The sequence below is a fragment of the Oncorhynchus kisutch genome, linkage group LG1 (genome assembly GCF_002021735.2).
Source record: "Oncorhynchus kisutch isolate 150728-3 linkage group LG1, Okis_V2, whole genome shotgun sequence".
In the NCBI taxonomy this organism is placed as follows: Eukaryota; Metazoa; Chordata; class Actinopteri; order Salmoniformes; family Salmonidae; genus Oncorhynchus; species Oncorhynchus kisutch.
In genome coordinates, this window is record NC_034174.2 from 42311278 (window position 1) to 42331848 (window position 20571).

Sequence of the window (20571 nt, forward strand, 5' to 3'; positions counted from 1 at the left end):
CGTTGCACAAGCCCTGCACTTTTAAAATGGCTGTGTTCCAAAGGGAATTTTATGATGTGTAGAGCACAACCATCAGGTAAATGATCTGATTCCTCTTGGTAAAGGGGACATATTTGGGGACATTTTATTTCCAACCTAGACTTTCAAATCTCTTATTCCCCAACATGAAGAAAATTGTGACCCCAACCCTGAGAGACCAGAAGGTCATTGTTGGGCTGCAGCCTTTACACACTTTAGTTGACCCTTTTCTTCTTGGAGTATGGGCGATATTCATTTGGAACAAAACCAGGAGCAAACGGGACAAAACAGGGAGAGACTACTTGAACTTGTCAATTAAGAATGCTAGTTTTCATTTTCCGTTGCAAAGCGTTACGCTACGTATGCAATATTGAGTACGACCCTGAACTGGTTTACAATACCTTCCTGTGGGAACCGGGCCAGGTAAAGTTACCACTTCTAATAAGTCACAGAGTGCAGGGCGGGCTAATCACCACTTAGGTTACGCGTTCTTGTGATATCGTTGGCTATCTAAGTGTGTTTGTGAGATCCTGTTGCCATATCACTATGATATTCATATCACAATTTTGGCTCACTCTACAAAGCTTTGTGTGCTAATTGTTTCTTCTTTCTCCTTTCCATATCAAGTGGAAAGTGACTTTTTTTACTTCTGTTCATACATTTTTGCAAGTCAAAACCAGGACCCTATTGAGTTGTCATTGTCCTCTGTAATGTAAAGTCTCTATTGGATCAGATGAGTCGATCCGTCTATAATCATAGAAGCAGGCAGAACATAGTTTCCTCTCTAGGTATTTATATCCTGCAGCAGTGAGGGTCTCTCCCCTCTCCCTGGGCCTGAGCCTGGGTATGGGGAAGTGATCCACACACCAGAGCCCCTTTGAAAATTCCAGCCAGCCCAGTCTCACTTTCCCAATATAACCCACTTGCTGCTGACCACGCCCGTGTAAACAGCCTGGTTGGTCACCCTCTGCCTTAGAGTGTCACAGTTTGACAGTGTGTGTGAGTGTGTAGGTATTTTTGTGGGTGGAGCGAGTCTATTTCTGGCCCTGGGCTTGTGAGTCCTGTTGCTCTCTCGTGTTTGAATACTTTTTTTCTTCAGTTCAAATCAATTCGAAAAACCTTTTGTTTGTTCTTTTGAATGGGCACCATGATGAGGGAAACAGATCCAGTGGGGACAGAGATTGACCTAGGAGACTCTGATGATGAAGACCTTGCCGAAGACCTGGACGAGGACCGTGAGGAGCCTCAGCTGCTATGGAAGGCTGAACTGGGAGATGGAATGGATGAAGAGGAGGCTGTGTCCCCGTTAGTTGACGTTAGTGACACCAAGCCCCTGCTGAAAGAAAGAGACCCTAGAGGAGTCAACGACTGTCTGAAGGTATTTCACACAACCATGCATCAATGCATCCACGCAGGCGCTAACTGCTAACAAGACCGCATTTGTTGTGTTAATTTGCATGACTTCATGAATGAGTTCTTTGTGATTTCTGGATTGTCATCTGAAAGGAGTAATGCTGTCACAATAGTAATATTAGGTGATGTGGGGTCAAGCATATAATCTGTCTTAACCCAATTAGTCAAACCTAATTACTAAAACTAGCAAACAGATCTGAAACATGTTATAGTTCTACAGTAATACAGTCTGTGGTTTGTCACAGTTGGTTTTCTATGCTTGTACTGCCCTCTTGTGGGCATGTTATTGACTGCACTTATCCATATTTCTTTGAGTGGCTGAAATGTGCAGTAGTTTGAAAGGAAACTGTGGGAACGTCCACCCTGTGACTATGACTCTGCCTTTAGGTGACCTTTGAGGATGTGATAGCGGAGCCGGTGTCAGTGCGTAGCGGAGACAGAGTGTGGATCTGGAGTAATGCCCTGTTCGAGGTCACCAGGGTCTGGATCTACCGGATAGTAACTGTCTTGCTGGCCGTCCCTATATCCATCATCACTGCACTGCTCTTCGCCATCCTCAGCTTCCTACACATATGGTAGGTATATAATATCAGTTCAAGGCGCACTGATAGTATATGAACCATAAATGTTGAAACATGTTGAATTCTCTTCTCTTTTCTTCTCGTCTTCTCTTTTCTTCTGTTCCTCCATGTATTCTCTATCTAACCGTGATAGGTTCTTCAGCCCATGCGTCCATTACATCCTTATTATCACATACTGGCTGCAGAGCCTATGGAGCATCGTACTGGACATTGGTGTCCGCCCATTCCTCACTAGTGCTGCAAGGTGCCACAGTGGAATCAGACTTCGCCTGACACAGGAATGAAGGAATGATAGAACTTCACACAGGGATAATGGGGAAAAACAGGATTGGGAATATGGGATTGTTTATAACATTACCCTACTATGGAATGCCCTCTGGGGAGACTGTCAGTGCTGGACTAAGCTTTGTAGGATGCTCTAGGATCCGACCAGGGGCACAACTACAGGCCTTTTGGTGGATCATGGAACCTTACAGCTGAACTGAGATCAGTGTGATTGATCAAGACTGAAGAAAAGTGTTTATCAAGCTCCAACAAGAAGATTGGTTACCTATTTGAGAAGTTGTCACAAGTGAAGGTGAAAAGGAGAATGTGTAAAGGATGCACAATCATTTAGGGTCAAATTTATATCTAGTATAAACTGGAAGTGTGCTTTGAAGTGTACTTTTTCCGCATTATGTGATAGCGTTTAGATGATTCACTTGTTTGATGACAACATTTAATATAATTCAGATACGGAACTGGAATAATGTGTTGTCTTCATCAAATTTGACCACGCAGTTCAAAATCTGCCTCTGCTATTTTTGTTGTATTGCAGAAAATGTCAAGTTTGTCTTCATCTATTCTGATAAAAATGAAATATATCTTAAATAAAGTGTCATAGATTATGATCAACATATCAATATCAGACCTGTTTTCTTACACAAAATCAATCCATTGAAATATCGCTCCTCTTCAAAGAGACACACCCTTTTCTGAATATCAATGTTGTACTGAGTACAGAAACTAGATTCAAATAGATGGGTAAAAGAGGCTCTTGTTCATGAATGGTGGTTCAATCCAAATCTTGAATTTATTCATTCACACCCAATCTGCTTGCAGGTGACCTCATTACGTATGATTCGCCTTTCTCATGCTAACATCCAGTAGGATGAACTCCTTGGCCCTCCCTTCATCTTCACTTCACAGCTCAGGGTCTGGACGCATCTCTCTTCATCCTGGAAAGACATCTGCCTTCACCAAAATAGTACATGGGCAGTTCAATGAATTCAACAATAGCACAGGCAAACTCACTGTATTTGAAGTGAACCATGTTTCACAAATTCATAATTTTTTGTTGTATTTGTATCTATTACGGATCCCCGTTAGCTGCTACCAAGGTAGCTACTCTTCCTGGGGTCTGGCAAAATGAAGGCAGTTATGCAATTTTAAAAACATTACAATACATTCATAACAGATTTCACAACACACTAAGTGTGTACCCTCAGGCCCCTACTCCACTACTACATATCTACAACACAAAATCCATGTGTACGTGTGCGTATAGTGCGTATGTTATCATGTGTGTCAATGCATGTGTCTGTGCCTATGTTTGTTTTGCTTCGCAATCCCCGATGTTCCACAAGGTGTATTTTAATCAGTTTTTTAAAATCTGATTCTACTGCCTGCATCAGTTACCTGATGTGGAATAGAGTTCCATGAGGTCATCACTCTATGTAGTAGTCTGCGCCTCCCATGGTCTGTTCTGGACTTGGAAGAGACCTCTGGTGGCATGTCTTGTGGGGTATGCATGGGTGTCTGAGCTGTGTGCTTTCAACATGTAAATACCTCTCACAAATACAAGTAGTGATGAATTCAATCTCTCCTGCACTTTGAGCCAGGAGAGATTGACATGCATTTTATTAATGTTTGCTCTCTGTGTACATCCAAGGGCCAGCCGTGCTGCCCTGTTCTGAGCCAATTGCAATTTTCCTACGTCCCTCTTTGTGGCACCTGACCACACGACTGAACAGTAGTCCAGGTGCGACAAAACTAGAGCCTGTAGGACCTGCCTTGTTGTAGTGCTGTTAAGAAGGTAGAGCAGCGCTTTATTATGGACAGACTTCTCCCCAACTTAGCTCCTGTTGTATCAATATGTTTTGACCATCACAGTTTACAATCCAAGGTAACTCCAAGTAGTTTAGTCACCTGACCTTGCTCAATTTCCACATTATTTCTTACAATATTTAGTTGAGGTTTAGGGTTTAGTGAATGATTTGTCCCAAATTCAATGCTTTTAGTTTTTGAAATATTTAGGACTAACTTATTCCTTGCCACCCAATCTGAAACTAACTGCAGCTCTTTGTTAAGTGTTGCAGTCATTTCAGTCGTTGTAGTAGCTGATGTGTATAGTGTTGAGTCATCTGCATACATAGACACACTGGCTTTACTCAAAGCCAGTGGCATGTCATTAGTAAAGTTAGAAAAAAGTAAGACAGCTGCACTGGGGAATTCCTGTTTCTATTATGTTGGAGAGCCTTTCATTAAAGAACACCCTCTGTGTTCTGTTAGACAGGTAACTCTTTATCCACAATATAGCAGGTGGTGTAAAGCCGTAACACATACATTTTTCCAGCAGCAGACTATGATCAATAATGTCGAAGGCTGCACTGAAGTCTAAAAAAAACAGCCCCCACAATCTTTTTAGAATCAATTTCTCTCAGCTAATCATCTGCCATTGGTATAAATGCTGTGTATGTTGAATATCCATCCCTATAAGTGTACTGAAAGTCTTTTGTCAATTTGTTTACTGTAAAATAGATATGTAACTGGTCAAACTACATTTTTTCCAAAACTTTACTAAGGGTTGGTAACAGGCTGATTGGTTGTGCTATTCTTGGGTAGTGGAATGACTTTTGCTTCCCTCCAGGCCTTAGCGCACACCATTTCTAGCAGACCTAAATTTAAGATATTTCAAATAGGAGTGGCAATATTGTCTGCTATTATAATCAGTAATTTTCCATCCAAGTTGTCAGACCCCGGTGGCTTGTCATTATGGATAGACAACAATAATTTTTTCAACTCTTCCACACTCACTTTACAGAATTCAACATTACAATACTTGTCTTTCATAATTTGGTCAGATATACTTGGGTGTGTAGTGTCAGTGTTTGTTGCTGGCATGTCATGCCTAAGTTTGCTAATCTTGACAGTTGAAAAATGATTAAAGTAGTTGGCAAAATCAGTCAGTTTTATGATGAATGAGCCATCTGACTCAATGAATGTGTCACACCCTGACCTTAAAGATCCTTTATTCTCTATTTTGGTTAGGTCGGGGTGTGACTCGGGTGGGCATTCTAGTTGCTTTATTTCTAGGTTGGCTTGGTATGGTTCCCAATCAGAGGCAGCTGTCTATCGTTGTCTCTGATTGGGGATCATATTTAGGCAGCTTTTTCCCACCTGTTTGTTGTGGGATCTTGTTTGTGTATAGTTGCCTTGAGCACTGCACTGCACTGCACGTTCGTTTCTTTCTTCTTTATTATTTTCTTTGCCGGTTCACATTAACTTCTTTGGGGGAGGGGGCAGTATTTTCACGTCCGGATGAAAAGCATGCCCAGAGTAAAGTGCCTGCTACTCAGGCCCAGATGCTAGGATATGCATATTATTAGTAGATTTGGATAGAAAACACTCTGAATGTTCTACGACTGTTTGAATGATGTCTGTGAGTATAACAGAACTCATATGACAGGCAAAAACCATGTGGCCATGTGCTCAGTCAGGCGTGCGCCGGTGAGAGTTTTCAAGTCTACAGACAACGGAATTCTCCGGTTGAAACATTATTGAAGTTTATGATAAAAACATCCTAAAGATGTATTATATACGTTGTTTGACATGTTTCTACAAACTGTAATATAACTTTTTAGAATTTGTCTGGACCTAGTGCCTGCGCATTTGGATTACTGTACTAAATGCGTGAACAAAAAGAAGGTATTTGGACATAAATGATGGACTTTATCGAACAAAACTAACATTTATTGTGGAACTGGGATTACTGGGAGTGCATTCTGATGAAGATCATCAAAGGTAAGTGAATATTTATAATGCTATTTTTGACTTTTGTTGACTCCATAACATGGCAGGTATCTGTTTTGCTTGTTTTGGTCTCTGAGCGCTGTACTCGGATTACTCCATAGAGTGCTTTTTCCGTAAAGCTTTTTTGAAATCTGACACAAAAGGTTGCATTAAGGAGAAGTATGTCTTCAATCCCATGCATAACAGTTGTATTGTCATCAACATTTAGGATGAGTATTTCTTTAAATTGACGTAGCTCTCTGCACTTTCACCGGATGTTTTGGAGGCAAAACATAACAACGTGCCAATGTAAACAGAGATTGTTGGATATAAATATGAACTTTATCAAACAAAACATACATGTATTGTGTAACATGAAGTCCTATGAGTGCCATCTGATGAAGATCATCAAAGGTTAGTGATTCATTTTATCTCTATTTCTGCTTCTTGTGACTCCTCTCTTTAGCTAGAAAAATGGCTGTGTTTTTGTGACTAGGTACTGACCTAACATAATCGCAAGGTGTGCTTTTGTCGTAAAGCCTTTTTGAAATCGGACACTGTGGTGTGATTAACAAGAAGGTTATCTTTAAAATGGTGTATAATACATGTATGTTTGAGGAATTTTATTTATGAGATTTCTGTTTGAATTTGGCGCTCTGCACTTTCACTGGATGTTGGTCAGGTGGGACGTTAGCGTCCCACGTACCCTAGAGAGGTTAAATAAAGATGATGAACCCAAACCATGCTGCAGTTTGGACCGATTCTTACATCAACGATCGTGTCAGAAGATCCCACCACCCACGGACCAAGCAGTGTGCCCAGGGGGAGCAGGGATCCTGGGTCTGGGAGGAAAGCCAGGAGTGGAGGACATCCTGGACTTGGGATGAAATAATGGCAGGAGACAAAAGCCTGCCATGGAAGCAGGCGGAAGCAGCATAGGAGGGACAGCGGCGACACCAGGGTTCGCGGCCACGACGTAAGCCCAAGAAGCAGCCTCAAAACAACTTTCGGGGGGCACACGGGATGGTCGGGGCACAAGGGGTGGTCGGCGACGCTGAATCAGAGACCATGGAGGAAGCGTTGGATAGATTGAGGGAGGGTGAACAGAGGGGCGAGATAGAGACCTTTGAGGAGTGGTTGGAGAAATGTGAAGAGAGTGAAGCGGAAGAGCTGTTGGTTTGGCTGGAGAGGCAAGACAGTCGCCCTGAGGAGTGTGTTAGCCGTCCGACGCCTCCTGTGCCAGCTCTCCGCACTCGCTTTGAGGAGAGTGTCATTGTTGCGGTACAATGTGTGCCGGTTCTCCGCACCGTGTCTCCAGTGCGCCTCCACAGCCCGGTACATCCTGTGCCAGCTCCCTGCACTTGCCGTGCGATGGTTGTCATCTGTCCCGGACACGTTGTGCCAGCTCTACGCTCCAGACCTCCAGGACACCTCCATGGCCCAGTACGTCCTGCGCCGGTTCTAAGCACCATGTCTCCAGTGCGCCTCCACAGCCCGGTATGTCCTTTCCCAGCTCCCCGCACTTGCCGTGCGAAGGTTATCATCTTTCCAGGATGCTCCTCATTACACACCATGGACCAACAAATATTCTTTACATCAACAACATAGGAATCACTACAAAACTTATTGTATGACCTTTTATACACTAAATTAGGCCCAGCCTTTGGAACTTTGGTTTTCCTAAATATAGCTACTATATTGTGATCATTGCTTTCAAGAACATTTCTGCAGCATTAGTAAAGATGTGATCAATACATGTTGATTCCATTCCTGTCCTGTTTGTAACTACCCTGGTAGGTTGACTGATAACCTGGCACTGGTTACAGTTTTAATGTTTTTCTTAAGTGGGCAGCTTGATTAAAGCCAGTCAATATATAAATCACCCAGAAAATATACCTCTCTGTTGATATCACATACATTATCAAGCATTTCACACATGTTATCCAGATAGCACTTGGTGGTCTATAGCAGCCTACCACAAGAATGGGCTTTAGTTGAGGCAGATGAACCTGTAGCCATATTACTTCAGCAGTATTGAACACATGATCCTCTTTAATCTTCACAGGAATGTGGTTCTGAATATAAACAGCAACACCACCACCACTGGCATTTCTGTATTTTCTGTAAATGTTATAACGTTGTATTGCTACTACTTTCATCAAAGGTATTCTCTATGGGGGTCTCACAGATCTCACAGTCAGAATATGAATCTCATCTGTTACTAGCAAGTTATTAATTTCATGAACCTTGTTTCTTAAGCTACATATGATTACAACATAATGGTAGTGATTAACTGATCTGGGCTTGGGTCATTGATAAGTCATTGTCTCAACGCAGCCTTATAAGGCTGTGAAAGGATCCAGGGACCCAAATGATTTGGGTGGATCCCATCCTCATAAAACTTGTTTTGTTTCCAAAAGGTATCGAAATTGTCAACAAAAGTTACACCCGTTGAGCTGCAATAATCACGTAGGCAGTGAAGAAAGAGATTCCTGCTAAAACATACAAAGCCACGATTCAGAGAGGGCACAGGGCCAGATATGATGGGTATTTTATTAGTGTCTAGCAGAGAGTCAATCAGCTCTTTGAAATTCTGTTTTTCAGCTGTTGAGAGTTGCCCTTCATAATGTCATTAAAACTCACTACGATAGAATCGATGTCCATGTCTTGGTGTAGTACATTTGGAAGCAGCATAGTAATGTCATTTACTTGAGTTCTGGGAGAGGACATTGTTTTTGCACCAGGAACAGTCACATTTCTTACCATAGATCTGCCAAAATCAGAGCTGGAGAGAAGGACAAGGAAATCCACTCCCACGTTTCACAGGATGGTGCAGGCCTCAGACAGATGGAGAAACCCGCTCGATCCAGAGCAGGGACGGAAGGTTGCCGACATCGACTTCGAATTGGTGGAGAAGGAGTAGGAGTAGGCACAACTGTCACAGACACAGGTACCCCACAGCAACGAAGTTGCAAGCTCCAGGGCGGCAAAACTATTCGTTGTTTGTATCCGCTCCAGGACTCTCGTTTGGAGTCTAGACTGCTTTGCGTGAGGCCGCTGTCTTCAGCTTCCACAGCTCTTGACATGCGACCATCGTTGATCGCCAGGCTCCTCTTGCTGTGCTCCTTCGACTCCGCTATCAGATGGCGGAGGAGAGGCAGGAGATGGCTCCCCTGGCAAAACCAATTCCGGGCAACACCGGCCAGTCAGATAACGACAAACGACAAGACAGCGATGGGTCCAACATGCGTGAAAGGCATCGAGCTGCTGGTGTAGAAAAGGTAAACATTCCACTCTGCGTTTTCAAATATTTCTTACGTAGGCTGTCTACCTGCGTGATCAAGGAAGCCACCTCAAGCCTATAATCCTCGGCAAGCAATCAATTGCCGCGTTGGAACTCTGAGTGATCCAGTTTGTTCCCGAAACAAAGCATAGTAGATACAGCTCCTACAGTGCTGGAACTGTTAATTAACTTTTCCATTGGATAATTCATATGGGACTAACTTCGTGAGCATGATGGCTAATGTTAGCAGCTTGCCAAGGTTAGTGGCTCTTTCAAGCAGACTTTAACTTAACAACTAAGCGGGATTCCCGGACAAGCAATAGCAGTCTTTTTTTATTTTTTATTTCACCTTTATTTAACCAGGTAGGCCAGTTGAGAACAAGTTCTCATTTACAAGTGCGACCTGGCCAAGATAAAGCAAACCAATGCAACAAAAACAACAACACAGAGGTACTCATAAACAAAAGTACAGTCAATAACACAATAGAAAAATCTATGTACAGTGTGTGCAAATGTAGAAGAGTAGACCATAAAGGCAAAATAATTACAACGTAGCATTAACAATGGAATGATAGATGTGCAGATGATTATGTGGAAGTAGAGATACTGGGGTGCAAAAGATCAAGAGGGTAAGTAACAATATGGGAATGAGGTAGTTGGGTGTGCTATTTACAGATGGGCTGTGTACAGGTACAGTAATCGGTAAGCTGCTCTGACAGCTGATGCTTAAAGTTAGAGAGGGAGATATAAGACTCCAGCTTCAGTGATTTTTGCAATTCGCTCCAGTCATTGGCAGCAGAGAACTGGAAGGAAAGGCGGCAAAAGGTAGTGTTGGCTTTGGGGATGACCAGTGAAATATACCCGCTGGAGCGCGTGCTACGGGAGGTGCTGCTATGGTGACCAGTGAGCTGAGATAAGGTGGGGCTTTACCTAGCAAAGACTTATAGATGACCTGGGGCCAGTGGGTTTGGCAACGAATATGTAGTGAGGGTCAGCCAACGAGAGCATACAGGTCGCAGTGGTGGGTAGTATATGGGGCTTTGGTGACAAAACGGATGGCACTGTGTTAGACTACATCCAGTTTCCTGAGTAGAGTGTTGGAGGATATTTTGTAAACAACATCGACGAAGTCAAGGATTGGTAGGATAGTTAGTTTTACGAGGGTATGTTTGGCAGCATGAGTGGAGGAGGCTTTGTTGTGAGATGCTTAATGTGAGTCTGGAAGGGGAGTCTACAGTCTAACCAGACACCTAGGTATTTGTAGTTGTCCACATATTCCAAGTCAGAACCATCCAGAGTAGTGATGCTAGGCGGGCGGGAAGGTGCGGGCAGCAATAGGTTGGAGAGCATGCCCTTAGTTTTACTCACATTGTAAAGCAGTTCGAGGCAACGGAAGGAGTGTTGTATGGCATTGAAATTAGTTTGGAGGTTTGTTAGCACAGTGTCCAAAGAAGGGCCAGATGTATACAGAATGGTGTCGTCTACGTAGGTGTGGATCAGAGAATCAACAGCAGCAAGAGCGACTTCATTGATATATACAGAGAAAAGAGTCGGCCCGAGAATTGAACCCTGTGGCACCCCCATAGAGACTGCCAGAGGTCCGGACAAAAAGCCCTCCGATTTGACACACTGAACTCTATCTGTGAAGTAGTTGGTGAACCAGGCGAGACAGTCATTTGAGAAGCCAAGTCTGTTGAGTCTGCCGATAGGAATGTGGTGATTGACAGAGTAGAATGCCTTGGCCAGGTCGATGAAGACGACTGCACAGTACTGTCTTTTATCGATGGTGATTATCATATCGTTTAGGACCTCGAGCGTGGCTGAGATGCACTCATTACCAGCTTGGAAACCAGATTGCATAGTGGAGAAGGTACGGTGGGATTCAACATTTTCTGTGATTTGTTTGTTAACTTGGCTTTCGAAGATTTTAGAAAGGTAGGGCAGGATGGATATAGTTCTATAATGGTTTGGGTCTAGAATGTCCCCCCCTTTGAAGAGGGAGATGACCGCGGCAGCTTTAGAATCTTAGGGGATCTCAGACCATTTCGAAGATTGAACAGACTAGTAATGGGGGTTGCAACAATTTCGGCTGATAATTTTAGAAACACAGGGTCAAGATTGTCTAGCCCAGCTGATTTGTAGGGATCTTTCAGAATATCAGCTGTCTGGATTTGGCTGAAGAAGAAGCGGGGAGGAGGGGGGGACCTGGGCAAGTTGCAGGAGGGGGTGCTGAGATGTTGGCCGGGGTAGGGATAGCCAGGTGGAAAGCATGGCCAGCCTTAGGAAAATGCTTATTGAAATTATTGATTATCGTAGATTTATTGGTAGTGACAGTGTTTCCTAGCCTCAGTAAAATGGGCAGCTGGGGGGGGTGCTATTTTTCTCCATAGACTTTACAGTGTCCCAAAACATTTTGGAATTAGTGCTACGGGATGCAAATTTCTGTTTGAAAACGCTTTTCTTAGCTTTCCTAACTACCTGAGTATATTGGTTCCTGACTTACCTGAAAAGTTGCATATCACAAGAGCTATTCGTTGCTAATGCAGAACGCCCCAGGATGTCAAGGGCAGTCAAGTCTGGGGTGAACCCAGGGCTATACCTGTTCTTATTTCTACATTTTTTGAATGGGGCATGCTTATTTAAGATGGTGAGGAAAGCACTTTTAAAGAGCAACCAGGAATCCTCTACTGACGGAATGAGGTCAATATCCTTCCAGGATACCCGGGCCAGGTCGATTAGAAAGGCCTGCTCGCTGAAGTGTTTTAGGGAGCGTTTGACTGTGATGAGGGGTGGTCATTTGACCGCAGACCCATTACGCACACAGGCAATGAGGCAGTGATTGCTGAGATCCTGGTTGAAGACAGCAGAGGTGTATTTAGAGGGCAAGTTGGTCAGTATGATATCTAAGAGGGTGCCCATGGTTACGGATTTAGGGTGGTACCTGGTAGGTTCCTTGATAATTTGTGTGAGATTGATGGCATCTAGCTTAGATTGTAGGACGGCCGGGGTGTTAAGCATCTGCCATTTTAGGTCACCTAACAAACTCTGAAGATAGATGGGGGGCAATCAATTCACATATGGTGTCCAGGGCACAACTGGGGATGAAGGGGGTCTATAACAAGTGGCAACAGTGAGAGTCTTGTTTCTGGAAAGGTGAATTTTTAATAGTAGAAGCTTGAGTTGTTTGGGAACAGACCTGGATAGTATGACAGAATTCTGCAGACTATCTCTGCAGTAGATTGCCACTCCACCCCCTTTGGCAGTTGTATCTTGTGGGAAAATGTTTTAGTTAGTGATGGAAATTTCAGGATTTTTGGTGGCCTTCCTAAGCCAGGCTTCAGACAAGGCTAGGACGTCCGGGTTGGCAGAGTGTGCTAAAGCAGTGAATAAAGCAAACTTAGGGAGCAGGCTTCTATTGTTAACATGCATTAAATGAAGGATGTTATGGTTACAGAAGTCAACAAATGAGAGCGCCTGGGGAATGGGAGTGGTGATGGGGGCTGCAGGGCCCGGGTTAACCTTTACATCACCAGAGAAACAGTAGGATAAGGGTACGGCTAAAGGCTATAAGAACTGGTCGTCTAGTGCATTCGGAACAGAGAGTAAAAGAAGTAGATTTCTCTGCGCGGAAGAATAAATTCAAGGCATAATGTACAGACAAGGGTATGGTAGGATGTGAGTACAGTGGAGGTAAATATAGGTATTGAGTGACGATGAGAGAGGTTTTGTCTCTAGAGGCACCATTTAAGCCAGGTGAGGTATGTGTGGGGGGGTGGAACAAAAGGGCTAGCTTAGGCATATTGAGCAGGGCTGGAGGCTCTACAGTGAAATAATACAATAATCACTAACCAAAACAGCAATAGACAAGGCATATTGACATGTGGCATGTGTAGCTGAGTGATCATAGGGTCCGGTGAGTAGCAATAGATGAGTCAGGGAGCCAATTCAGTAGTCGCTAATATGCTAGGCGAGCTGGAGACCCGGCGATTCAGACAGCTAGCGGGCTGGGGCTAGCAGATGGGCCTCCGGGGACGTCGCAACGGAAGAGGCTGTTGAATCCACCTCGGACGGTTACGTCGGCCGACCAGTCGTGATGGATCGGTGGGGCTCCGTGTCGGCAGTAAAGGGTCCTGGCCAATTGGCAAAAGAGGTATTGTAGCCCAAGAATTGGCTGATGGACCTCTTCGGCTAGCCGGGAGATGGGCCTAGCTCGAGGCTAACTGGTGCTTGCTTCGGGACAGAGACATTAGCCAGGAGTAGCCACTCAGATAGCAGCTAGCTAGCTGTGATGATACTGTGTAATGGTTCAGCGCTTGCTGTAGGAATCCGGAGATGTGGTAGAGAAAAACCAGTCCAATATGCTCTGGGTTGATATCACGCTGTGCAGACTGGCAGGAATTGACTGGGCTGAGGCTGGCTGATGTCCGAGTTAACGGTGATGACCGCTAGCAGTGGCTAACTGACTACTAGCTAGTAGCTAGTTAGCTGACTAGCTCTGATGGGGGTTCCGGTTCTAAAGTATAACAAATAGCAGATCCGTACCACATTGGGTGAGGCGGATAGCAGGAGAGTATGTTCAGTCCGTTGATGGAAATTGAGATTACGTAGCCGGATTCCATGCAAAAACAAGTTTGAATGTGGCTGGTTTGAATGTGATTTGCTTGACAATACTGTTCCTGGTAGGCCGTCATTGTAAAATAAGCATTTGTTCTTAACTGGCTTGCCTAGTTAAATAAAGGTTAAATAAAAAAAATACCCAAATTAGCTGCAATACTCCAGACCTCCTCTATGAGGAGAGGAGGTTGTACTGTACTGATGTTAGCATAAAAAGGCTTGATTTTACATAATCAGATAAGCATGGGTGTGAAGGAATAAATCAAACATTTTGTTTATACGGTACCACTTTTAAAAAACAAAGCAAAATATCATGTTACCCAACCCCATGGATATTATAATCAAGCGAAAGGGGAAACTGTGATTGAAATAAAGCAGATATATTTTTGTTGTTGTTGTAAAGTCATCCTACCATTTTATAACTGTATACTGCAATGGCGATGAAAAGAGTGTCACTTAATTAATGACATGGTTGCTGTGGAAACACAGGTGTGAGTGACAAGAAAAAAACAGGCAGATATTCATGGTATATTCCATCATCAGCAGCATGCTACATCTCCTGCCAAGTTGTGTTTTAGATTAAGGTAAATAATTGTTATGTTGTTTATCACCACACTCTGCTCCCAACTGAAGGTGTAGGAGTCAATGTATCATACTGCATAGGCCTACATGTCAGTCTCAGATCATTGCACAGTTCTCTGTCCCAGCAGCAGATCCACCCGCTCAGACATATACTACAAGTCTCTCCATAGAGGGAATAACCAGAACATATCTTGGTAGTGTATCACAAGGCACTATGAATAGATCCCTCATAGAAAGTGTCAAGTTTCAAGTTTTCATAGTTGTATGGGATACGCATGGTATACACCGTCCACTGAAATGATTACTTGCAGGTTCTTTCGCATCAACGCAACAACAATAAGAAATAAGAAAAGACAAGAATATGAACAAGAATATGAGCATAGAGTAAATGGCACAGTAGAATTGAATAAACATTTTAGCATGAGTATAATACATTGAATGTCACACCGGTGTGTGTTTGTGTGTGTGTTTACAATATATTGTCAACACAGCATATGTAGGAAAGGGGACAGGGAATGCATTCAACCAAAATGTGTCTTCCACATTTAACCCAACCCCTCTGAATCAGAGAAGTGGGGCTGACTTAGTCAATGTTCACGGAGCAATTGTTGGGGATTAACTGCCTTGCTCAAGGGCAGAACGGCAGATTTCAGGGTTTCGAACCAGCGACCTTTCAGTTACTGGCCCAACACTCTTAACTGCTAGGCTACCTGCTGCCCCTGTAGTCTATGTGTGTTTGTGTGTTTATGCTATTCTATGGCTACAGTGGCTACAGTCTGACAGGACATCTAGGGGCTGTCAGTAGTTGCAGCTGCCTGCTGGGTGCTGCTGGAATTCCAGGAGTGACATCACGTGATTGGTGATCCAGAAGCCTGGGCACAGCCACTCCCTGTCCCACTCCCCACTCTGCCCCTTTGACTACTACATCTACTACTGCCCAGCTCCAGGATAGGTAACAGCCCTGCTCAGACCACTCTTCTCAGACCCCTGTACTCTTCCAGGACCTGGGCCCTGCCTTGTACCTCTCTGCCCCCCTCCTCTGACTATCCTATGACCGTGACCATGGCTGACATCAACAACGGTTATGAACAGAAGTTCCAGATGGACAGACATCATAAAGAGATTGACCTGATCAACAGAGACCCCAAGCAAGTCAACGAGGATGTAGTGAAGGTAGGCTACATTACATGTGTGCGTGCGTGTGTGCACCAGATAGCTAAGTATGGGCCCATTGAAGTATTGTCGCCCCGGACTGGACTTGGAAATACCTTTTTTTGTGTCAGTGACAGAGCTTCTGGTTTTGCAATTTGTTGTCTCATTGAATAGAGGGTTCCGAGTCAGGTTGGAAGGAGAAGGACTGGAATCACTGTTATATGCGCACATTGGTCTATGTTAATGATTTATTCAGTTATTATTTATTGCTCGTGCTATGGAGTAGCCAGGTGGATATCTTGAGCTGGCAGTGTATCCTTTGGGTTATGATTGTGCCCCATCAAAATGTTCCCTGAAATAGCCTGTATTCCTATAGCGTTTTACCAGCCCAGCTACAGATAGTAGCTCTATTTCTGGGAAGGCCAATGTAAGGGCGTGAGATGCAGTTAAACATGTTTATCTGCCAATACTGCCATCATTGAATTTGTTCTAATCTTGTTATTTTAACATAATGTCTTTGATGGTTTTCTGTGGTATTCTTTGATCTGCTCATTAAGCATTGGCCAGGTCGCAGTTGCAAATGGCAACTTGTTCTCAACTAGCCTACCTGGTTAAATAAAGGTGAAATAAAATAAAAAATTCAGCCTTTGTGGTTTTTAAAGCACACATGGGCCTCTGTAGAGATATACAGTAAGTGCATTCATAAGTACCGTTAGTGATATCAGATACGGTTCCATTAATTAGATCTGTGACTTTAAAATAGGCAGGATGTTAGAAAGAGAACATCTATGTGTTCATGCTGTGAGAATGTATCCAATTGGCCTGTCTTAAGTGATTTCTTAAAGAAACTGTTCAGTGTCTCTAGATTTTTATGAAATATGACCTAGAATGAATGACCATATAAGTGAAATAATTTTCCTTACAAAAATTGGCAAATATGTATATTAAAAAGCTTCTCCTGTGTTGGATTAGTCTGGGCGTACTTCAACAACAGAATGGTGTGGGCATATACTGGTCATTAAAATATTAATACGAGTAGACCGCTGATTGGCCAGCTCATCCTCCTCACGAGGATAACATCATCCTCTGAGGAAATAAAAGTTTGAGGTCAGGCTTTTAAAGTGGTTTTTTTTGTCCTCTAAAATGTATACTTTGGCCACAAATATGAGTATAGGATGAGAAAAAACTATTTTTGTTTGATATTTTCACTGGACAGTTACTTTAAGGTATTTGCTCATGATATAAGTATTTGCATTGGACAGTGAGAGGTATCACACAATATAATGATGGTTAAGCAACAGTTTTGCGCAAAAATGATTTATCTAAAAGAAGCTGTGGATGGCTGGAGCATGATGTACTACAATACCCATAATGCTTTGAGTAAGACATGAGGTTTTATTTTAGTACAGATGTGCCTGAAGCTAGCATAATGGTGTCTTGTCTAATTGGCATTTGTGTCAGAAGTGGAATCCTGATATCAATTACAAGGGCCTCTCATTCTCCAACTGCAGGTGGACTTTGAGGACGTGATCGCTGAGCCTGACGGGACTCACAGTCTGGACGGGGTGTGGAAGGCCAGTTACACCACCTTCACTGTGTCCAAATACTGGTGCTACCGTATCCTGTCTGCCATTTTGGGGATCCCCATGGCTCTACTGTGGGGCTTCCTATTTGCCTGCCTCTCCTTCTGCCACATCTGGGCTGTGGTGCCGTGCATTAAGAGTTGCATGATAGAGTCCCAGTGTTTCAGCCGTATCTACTCCCTGGCCATACACATCTTCTGCGACCCGCTATTTGAAGCCCTGGGAAAGATATTCTCAAGTGTTCGGGTGGTGCTACAGAAGGATGTGTAAGGTTCAGAAGCATGGGTCAGATTAATAATTGGATAGGGTAGTGATGGTGCTGCACTGTCTACTCTCCACTCTAAAGTAGGCCACTTCCCTGGCCACATGTCTGTTTGCTGATGCTGGGTCTGAGTCTGACTCATTTTCCAAAAAGAGCTTGTGATTGATAGAGATTAGTGTGTTCAATCGGAAGACAAAAAGAATAGTGCTCTTAATTTGACCTCTCTTTTCTTGCTGAGAATTGCAAATGTTTAGTGTATTCAAGTTTAAAATGCCTTCTAAAAATTTAATTGACTTTAAAAATGTTTCAAGTTCCTGTTGTTGCAGGATTATTTTCCTGCTGTGGCAAACTGCCTTAAAATAAGGTCCTACTGTACATTTGTACATGTAGATGGGGGGTCAATCATGGTCTATACAACATGGTACACTACAAAAAACACTCATCCATGATTGATTTAATGGTATTCCATACTTAATTTTACAAACTTTATAATAAAAAAATATATATATTGTGTTTTCTTTTTAGTCATTTTTCACACATTGATTCTACAACAAATGAATTGTTTATTGTTACAGTTAGCTGTTATGTCAGTCTTTAGTGCTAGTTGTGACTTGCCTACAGTACGTAATTGATATAGAAAATATTTAGTGAATGAATTCCCAGTATGTTCAGGCAAGGGTGAGGCCAGATGGATCTACACACTCATGTCTTAGTACCAATGGGAAACATTATATCTAATGTATCTATTTGTTGAATGATATGGAAATGCAATCTATAGGAACTGACAGCATGTTTAGCCATAACAGAAAAGAATCTTATGACCCAGAGATGAAATGTATAAAGACGCCACGTTTGGTCTTATTCAACCCAGGTAACCATCAACAAAGGATGAGGAATATTCTGTTATCTGATCCAACAATTCAACAAAACAAAACAATTCAATTCACATTTGCGCATAATCACAGAGGTGCATATGGTCATAACGGGTTATATACATACAAATCTGTACAAGTTCCCACACAACAGTAAACAAATGAGATTACATTGGAAACTGTTGGAATACCCGCCCATATGACCAATATGCGCATGACAAGTGGTGGCAGTAGATATAATTAGAGTGACCTATTTCAAAAAAAACTTGTGTACCTCTAATCATTTTATATGAATGAGATGGGCACATGTAGTAAATACAGAAAATCTAATATATACATATTTACAAAATCACCAAGTGGAGACATAGTGTCATCACTCCATGGTACGCTCCAAACATGGACCTGTAAGCACAGATTAAAGGTTATAACCGACCCCCGGGTCATGTTCATTAGGCATCAAATGGGAAAAAAGGATTGAAACACGGAGTGACTACCTGGACTTGTCCAATATGAAACAGTCATTTTAGTTTTTCATTGCAAAACATTTAGCATTGCGTGCCCCAAAGAACACTACCCAGCTTCAGAGTAAATCCACACTTTTTTTTGAAAGACATAAACCTTTTTGGCCACTAGGTAGAACTACATGGTACGTTTTCCAGCCACTACATGTTGTTCAATGCTATCTGGCAGGGAGTGACTTGATCTGAATCATAGAAATTGAGAGGACTTGAGTAAAACAAGACCTTTACAAACATGACACCTTATTCATTCATTCGTTCATTCATTCATTCATACTGACAACAATCTGACTACTTATTAACTTATTTAGTGTGGATGGACCAAGCTCCTCTATCCATGCATTAAGAAGAACAGAAAATTAAGCACACACAAATCCTTTATTTTTTTCTCATACATTAGTGATACATTTATTCTATTTACATTGAAATAAATAATTGATATAAAGGGAATCTTTACTTTCTGAATATATTGTGAACACTGTACGGCAGAGGTCTCCAACAGGTAGATCGCTAGCTACCAATTAGCTCTCAGCCCACCTATGAGTATCTCGCCAAGCAATTCTGAAAGTACATGCATTTTTTTTATGTGTTCCATCACAAACTTCCATCAACACAAAGCTACTATCCAATCAAAGCCAAATTGACATTATCCCACTACTGGTTAGCCTCTATTGCTTGTAAAGCCAATGGTAACACAATATCTACCACTTCATTTCCAGCAATATTTCCCGTCTGTCCATTTAGTGCTTGCATTTGGCTATCATCCTGTATGTAGCCAGTTATCGATGCTAATGATAACCATCTAGTGGGTAGTTAACTGCAAAGTAGGCTTACCGCTGCAACCTGGTCTCAGAGCATTTTGTTTTATTCTGTACTTAAATCCAGGACACCCCATTTAGTATGATATGTTATGTTTCGAATGGTATTTATTAATTTGTGGATGTATATCACCAATTTCGTATTGTATGTTACGAATTACAATTTGTATTATATGTTACTAATTTGCAAAACATATGATATGTTACGAATTCTAGCTAGGTGGTGAGGTGGCTATCGTCTGCTAGCTTGCTAACATTAGCTAGGCTAGGGGTTAGGGGTTAGGGTTAAGTTTATGAGTTATGAGTTAGGTTAAAGGGTTAAGGTTAGGGGAAGGGTTGGCTAAAAGAGTTAAGGTTAGGGTTAGGGGAAGAGTTAGCTAAAAGGGTTAAGGTTAGGGTTAGGGTTCGTGGGAAGGGTTGGCTAGCATGCTAAGTAATTGCAAAGTAGCTAAACAGTATTAAGTAGTTGATTCAAGCTCACAACCTTTGGGTTGCTAGACATTCGCTTTATACGCCTACCCCACTTTCGTTGTTGCCTTAAGTAACCATCTGTCTTATGTAACCATACCAAACGTAACATACGGATTTACATTTACTATGTTACCTCTAGTCTATAAGACCAGGCTGGCTTACCTGATATAAAGATAGTATGACAATTTGCATCAATTGGGTGGCCCTTGTTTTGAAAACTCCGCCATGACATGTGCTGCAGCACTACACTTAACAGGAGAAGATCGCTAGACCAACACATTCCTCTCCTACTTAAAAACAGATACATTGGACCTTTATCTCAAAATCAAATCATTTCTGAGTAACAATTAAGTA

The 20571-nt window shown here is 42.6% G+C and overlaps 2 protein-coding genes across 2 annotated transcripts; both read left to right on the forward strand.

Annotated features, from left to right (window-relative positions):
* The first annotated feature begins 997 nt into the window (after nucleotides 1–997).
* LOC109901109 (caveolin-2) lies at nucleotides 998–2914 on the forward strand. Its single transcript, XM_020497176.2, has 3 exons — nucleotides 998–1396; nucleotides 1819–2006; nucleotides 2146–2914. Exons 1-3 carry the CDS (start codon nucleotides 1157–1159, stop codon nucleotides 2294–2296), a joined length of 579 nt encoding a protein of 192 aa, XP_020352765.1. The 5' UTR covers nucleotides 998–1156; the 3' UTR covers nucleotides 2297–2914.
* Nucleotides 2915–15420: 12506 nt separating this feature from the next.
* On the forward strand, nucleotides 15421–18049 carry LOC109901035 (caveolin-3). Its single transcript, XM_020497057.2, has 2 exons — nucleotides 15421–15714; nucleotides 17205–18049. Exons 1-2 carry the CDS (start codon nucleotides 15592–15594, stop codon nucleotides 17544–17546), a joined length of 465 nt encoding a protein of 154 aa, XP_020352646.1. The 5' UTR covers nucleotides 15421–15591; the 3' UTR covers nucleotides 17547–18049.
* Nucleotides 18050–20571: the final 2522 nt, after the last annotated feature.

What these genes read in the sequence shown, in the direction of transcription:
- LOC109901109 (XM_020497176.2), top strand. Translation starts at nt 1,157, where the DNA reads ATGGGCACCATGATGAGGGAAACAGATCCAGTGGGGACAGAGATTGAC. An exon ending in GAGTCAACGACTGTCTGAAG is followed by an intron (nt 1,397 to 1,818) that starts GTATTTCACACA and finishes CTCTGCCTTTAG; the next exon opens with GTGACCTTTGAGGATGTGAT. An exon ending in CTCAGCTTCCTACACATATG is followed by an intron (nt 2,007 to 2,145) that starts GTAGGTATATAA and finishes TAACCGTGATAG; the next exon opens with GTTCTTCAGCCCATGCGTCC.
- LOC109901035 (XM_020497057.2), top strand. Translation starts at nt 15,592, where the DNA reads ATGACCGTGACCATGGCTGACATCAACAACGGTTATGAACAGAAGTTC. An exon ending in TCAACGAGGATGTAGTGAAG is followed by an intron (nt 15,715 to 17,204) that starts GTAGGCTACATT and finishes CTCCAACTGCAG; the next exon opens with GTGGACTTTGAGGACGTGAT.